Here is a 6,171-nt window from a genome sequence, read left to right on the forward strand (position 1 = left end):
AAAAAAAAAAGAAACCAAGGAAAGTGTGAGCTCTAGTGGCGAGAACATCACCTGAGGGAGGGACTTAGGTCCTTCAGGAGCCCTGCTGAACCCCGGTCTGTGCTGAAACCTGGGTATTTGTCTGCACAGGATCTTCAGGGGATGATACAAGCCACCTGCCAGCAGTGGTGCTGAACACATTATGCATACAGATTCTAATCTGTGGCTCTAATGCTCACGTGGGAATGTAGGCTCTAAGCAAATTCATTGATTTCAGAGCGACCCCAGCTTCTTCCCGATGAGTTAAGTCAGTCTATAAAGTTGGGACTTTAGAAGGACCTGGGGAGATTCCCAATGTGTGCCTAGGATAAAGAAGAACTGGAAACTGCTGACAGTTCTAACCACTGTGTGTGGATGCGAAACACTCAACATTGACATCGTGACTCTACAGCAATCTTGGGGCAGTTTCACGTGACTGCGACCCGTAACAGAACACTCAGTGATGCCGTTAAGACAGTGAGGCTTATAGGGGCTTCAGCACTGAGACTCAGGCCTTACCTACAGTCACTGCATTCCTGTGAGAGTGGAAGGTCACTTACTACTTCCTACAAGTACCCTCAGCTTTTCATTTTCCTGTTCTTCACCGTGTGCCCAAAGCTCCCTTCCTCTGGTTTGAGTGTGCTATTTCAGCTTGTCTTTTCAATCCTATTATATTTACCAAGTGACTCTTCTATGCTAGGCTGGTCTAGGAACATGCACTCAACAGAGAAAATTCCCTTCTATTCTAGAAGGATATAAAAGACAATAAACGGGCCATGCATGCAGCTGTAAATACAACAAAGCCAAGCAAGGCAGGGCGAAGGGCACAGGCCTGAGAGAAGGAAATCCACTCCCCTGCACATGAGAGCTCATCCACATGGAAATCAGCCTTTCTCCCTAAGCAATGGGCAAGCTGCTATCTAAAGGCTGTGAGGGGTAAGATGTGTGGCTTTCTAGAGGAAAGTGCACTAAACACAGGGGACAGAGAGTACCAAGCCCTGTGGTTTCACTTGATGTTCAAAGACAGCCAAAGGACCCAGCGTGACCAGGTCAGCATGAACAAGAGGACAATGTGGAAGAACGAGGCATGGATGCTAAGGAACCTGTGTGGCTGGACAAGGTTGTCAAATTTATTCTAAGTGGAAGAGGAGGCCACTGGAGAGTTTCCGGCAGAATAGTGAGTGGCATGGCTGTATATTTCAGGAGGATTACTTTGCTTGCTGAACAAACAGGCTCTAGCCTTTCCTTCCTTTTTACATGGGGTGGGGTGTACGCTGTAACAGCAGGCTTGTGATAGCAACCTTGTGACAAATGTGACAAAGCCACCTTAGTCACTTTCCCATTGCTCTACAGTTCATCGTGGCAGGGGAAGCCATGGCAGCAAGCAGGGAAAGCACAGTTTGAAGGACGGGAGGCTGGTTTATCACACTGCATTCACCTTCAGGAAGCATCATGTGACAAGGAAGTGGGGTCCCAGTGACACATGGCCTCCAATATGGCCTCACTCCTAAAGGCTCCACAACCTTCCCAAACAGAGCCCCAACTAGGGGGACAAAGTGCTCAAATATGCAAACCTAGAGGCCATAGTTCACATTCACACCACATCAGTAGACAAATACCCAAGGATAAATAGTAGCTGCATAGTTACTACAGAGCACTTCACCCGCTGGACACCCAACCTGGACCTCAGGGGTCTGTGGAATGCAGGACTTCGGTCTTAATGGCAGGAGGGTGGCCATCTGTGGAAAAGGGTCAACATCCTTCCTGGGCTTCTCTTGACGGAGGCGCCAGAACTTCAGCTCAGTGCTAGCATTTTTTGCTGAAGCTGAATGTGTTACACAAAATCTTGGTGCCCTTTTTAGTGAAAAAACAAACAAACAAACAAACAAACAAACAAACAAACAAGAGTCAATATAATAAGATGAAACTATAATAAATTTCAGAATCAAAAACCTACAAAACATGTAATTATCACAGATATCAACCCCTTCTGCCACTTTCTATTTCTTTCTCTGCTGGCTCATTTAAAAAAAAAAATCTCTATGTTACTTCATTATACTCTATTCACTCATAGAAAAAAGGTAATATATTAGAAATTCATAATATTAAAATTATTATATGCCTGATAAGCAAAATACTTAAAACTATTAAGCGATTTTAAAAATAAAATAGAACATGTTTCAAAGTCTTAGAGTAGTTTGGTGTTGCTCTATATTTGGGAAATTTGTGGAACCTTCCATATCCATTTATCTACATACTTATATGTCTAGATATCTTTCAAATACATATGTATACATATATATACATATATATACATATATATATATATATATATATATATATATATATATAGAGAGAGAGAGAGAGAGAGAGAGAGAGAAATTAGTAAAATTAAGTTAACACTTAAAAGTATGAAAACATCTCATTTAATTTTTGGTTTCTGAAACAAAGTCTCTCTACATAACCCTGGCTGTCCTGGAACTCACTATGTAGACCAAGGTAGCCTGGAATTCACAGAGATACACCTGCTTCTATGTAACGATGCCTGGCTAGAAATATAAACATTTTAGAATATTCAAGTATGTTACTAAAGTGGGCTATACTGCACATTTACATAATTTCCAAGTCTTACACTTTGAAGGTAGGAATTAATTTTACTACAATTTATATAAATGAAGGATAAACACTGTTTCAGAAACTCAAGAGAACGGCTGCTTGGTATAGGACACAGACCCCACACTCAGTTGGAGGAATACGCTAGTAGTAGTCAATCAGTGGGTGAACCCTTTGTTACCGGTATTCAAAGCTTATTTCAGCTATCAGGCCTGTGGCTAAATTGCTCTTCAGACCAGGTTTCCCCTGACATCAAGCCTGAGGGCTAATTCCTTTTCCATATTCCAGAGACTGACAGGATATGGCTTCCCTTTAAAACAGGAGGTGGGAAGAGTTCCCAGTGTCAACATGTTAGGCATGAAGAGAATGCAAAAGCTACAATTAGTTTAAGTTCAGAAAAAATATATAAGTTCTAACCAATATAATTTCACAGGATACTACCACTGAAGGAAACACTCACAACATCTCTTTGTATTGTTTCTTACAACTGTGTATGAGTCTCTAATTACTCAAAACAAAATGTTTAAATTTAAAAAGATGCTGGAGAGACAGCTCAGCAGTTCAAAGCATGTATTGTTTGTCCAGTCCCCAGCACTCACATCAGGCAGCTCACAACCTCCAGTAACCATGGCTCCTGGGCCTGGATGCCATCTGCCTGCCTTGGAGGGACCTTGCACTCATATGCATGTACATACACACATACAAACAGAAACATAGCCTTAAGATAAAAATAATTAAAGTTCTTCTATCTTGGTAAGGTTTCTGAAACTCAATGTTTTATTATGTTGGGTGGTGTGTACATATGTACCAACTATAATGGAACTTATACCTTCTTGTGTACCTTAAGATTTATTTTATTTTTATTTATGTGTCTGTATGTATTCAGATGGACAGGCATCCACAGAGCCAGGAAAGAGCAGTGGGTGCTCTGGTTATAAGCGCTCTGATGCGAGGTGCTGGGGACTGATCTCAGTTTCTCTGCTCTCCATTACCATGTCTCCAGCCCAGGAGTGATAACACAGTGGGTAAGAATATCTGGGAAGTGATGCCAGAGAAGTGGGCAGAGAATAGACCAGGGGAGCTTATTTGCTAATTTTCTTAAAAGTCTGAACTTTACATTCAAAGCATTGGCGCATCCAATGAGATTTCAAGAGAAATGACAAAATCAAATCAAATGTACCGCTGTGAAAACTCGCTGAAATTCAAGGGACTTATAGTGTCTCCACTGTGTCCATGTCTCTGTACCCTGTGTGCTTACCACCATTTTTCTTACACCATTTCACATGATGCACTTCCTACTAAACCATGAACCCTGGACTGGACCAGGTTTTATCCTGTAACAGGTTACCACAGTCCTTTACCACAAGTGCTCAGAACGTTGGCTAAGATGTCATCTGTACAGATAGCTACACACCGATCGTATGGGAGGTTGCACAAGGATGCACTCTGAGAGCACTGCCAAACTTGAGCCTGTATTTAAAGACTCCCAAGCACACCAAAGGTCGTAGTCATTGTTCTGTTGCTGTGAAGAGACACCATGACTGCAACTACTCTGATAAAGGAAAGTACTTAACTGAGGGCTTGCTTAGAGCCCAGAGGCTGGGTCCATTATCACAGTGGAGAGCATGATAACAGGCTTGGTGCTGGAGAAGTAGTTGAAAAGTACAATCTGTTCAACAGAGAGAGAGAGAGAGAGAGGCAGACAGGGACAGAGAGACAGAGACAAAGACAGACAGACAGACAGACAGACGGACAGACAACAAACAAACTGAGTCTAGCATGGGATTTGAAACCTCAAAGTCCACCCCCAGTGAAACGTTTCTTCCCAAAATGCCATGTCTTCTAATCCTAATCCTTTTAAATAGTTCTACTTCCAGGTAACCAAGCATACAAATACATGAGCCTATGAGGGATTTTTTTTTTTTATATTCAAACACCAGATTCTACTTCCTGCTCCCCCATATGCTTATAGCCATCTCATAATGCAAAAATGGGTTCAGTCCAACTTCAAAAGTTCCCATAGTCTAAAACAGTCTCAACACTATTTAAAAGTCCCAAGCCGTAAATGAGGAAAATACCTAATAAAAAAATTAATTCAAAAAAAATTAATTAAAAAAAAAAGATTCTTTAAATGAACTAATAGAGCACATTTTGTAGGTCATTGTGCCTATTCTCTTAAAGATCAGCATCGTGAAATTCAAGAAAAGTTGAAGTTCAAGGAAATAAAGAGCACACTTTAATAAATATTAATATATGATACAAATTTAATCCTTTATTGTAAAAATCAAGTGTTTTTAAGGATTATATATGAACGGACGGCTTGCAGAATTTAAAGGTAGATACTGAGAGTAAGATTACCTCAGTGTAAAAATGTCTCATTTGAAGAAATAGCCAGAAGAGCTAATTTTGTTATTATTAACTAAGATATCTAAGGATGAGAGGTCAGCAATTGTATGTAAATTTAATTGGCTCATCAAAATAATAAATAATTTAAAAAATGTAAACCCACATAAACCAAACCACTGTGGAGAAAGAACAGCAAATGTAACAGTTTACTGTAGTTTAATTTCTGTAAGGACCTCATGAGCATTCATATAATTACTTGCTTTTTGTTTGTTTGATTATTTTATTTTGTTTTCTGGGTTTTTGGCAACTCCTGTGTAGGTACATATAGTTTTTAAAGACTTCTAATTAAAGTGATAATAGCAAAGTTAAAAAAAAAAAAAAGTCCCAAGCCTCTTCTGAGACTCAAGGCAATCTCTTAACTATAAACCCCTGTAAAATCAAAATTAGAAAGCAGATCACATATGGCCAGAAAGTACATTACCACCCCAAAAGAAGGAAAGGGGGTATAGAAAGGCAGTAGTGAGCTAAAGAAAAACTAAAAACCAGCAGAACAAATTCTACATTGTGCATCTCCATGTCTGCTGTCAAAGCACTGTTCAGATCTCTAACTCCTTTCAGCTTTGTCGAGGACAACATATTTCTCTCTGTTGGACTGACTCTACACCTGGTCTGCAGCTTTCCTTGACAGATATCCCCTGACTCTGGCATCTCCAACATCCTGGGGTCTTCAACACAATCCAGGCTTCACCTTCACAGCTTCATACAATGGTCTCTCTGGGCCTCCATACAGGGACACCCCTGACACATGCCTGGCCTCAGTGGCTTTTCTTGGATCTAAACAGAGATTCCACAGTCCCTTTCTCATGTCCTTGACTCTAAAGCCAAAACTGCTACATCCACTCCAGTAGTGACTCGCTTGACAGGCTTTGAAACCTGGAAATAGTCCTGAGGCAAAGAGTTTCGTGGAAACTTAGTCTCCTGGAACCATGGCATCCTGTATAACAAATGCTCCAAACTTGTCCTTGCAAATGGATCTGTGTGTTTTCTTCCAGTATTGTATTGTTTTATTATAGGTGTCTCCAAGCAATGACTTGCCAAATACCTAAGCAAAATTGAACTTTGCTTCCTGGCCTTCACCAATGCCCTAGGTAGTCCTTGAGCCAACTCTGGGCTTGGAATTCAGTAAGAATGTTG

The 6,171-nt window shown here is 40.6% G+C and overlaps 1 protein-coding gene across 4 annotated transcripts in view; it reads right to left on the reverse strand.

The window, feature by feature from the left end:
* Positions 1 to 6,171, reverse strand: part of Rgs22 (regulator of G protein signaling 22) — a 122,420-nt gene that overhangs the window by 76,824 nt on the left and 39,425 nt on the right. For 3 of the 4 annotated variants that reach the window (XM_021183706.2, XM_021183708.1, XM_021183704.1), the window contains exon 10: positions 1,698 to 1,872. In XM_021183706.2, the coding sequence (XP_021039365.1) occupies positions 1,698 to 1,872 (175 nt within the window). The remainder of the gene's footprint in view (positions 1 to 1,697; positions 1,873 to 6,171) is intronic. The other variant, XM_021183707.1, reaches the window with a different exon arrangement.

The sequence above is a fragment of the Mus caroli genome, chromosome 15 (assembly GCF_900094665.2).
Source record: "Mus caroli chromosome 15, CAROLI_EIJ_v1.1, whole genome shotgun sequence".
Lineage (NCBI taxonomy): Eukaryota > Metazoa > Chordata > Mammalia > Rodentia > Muridae > Mus > Mus caroli.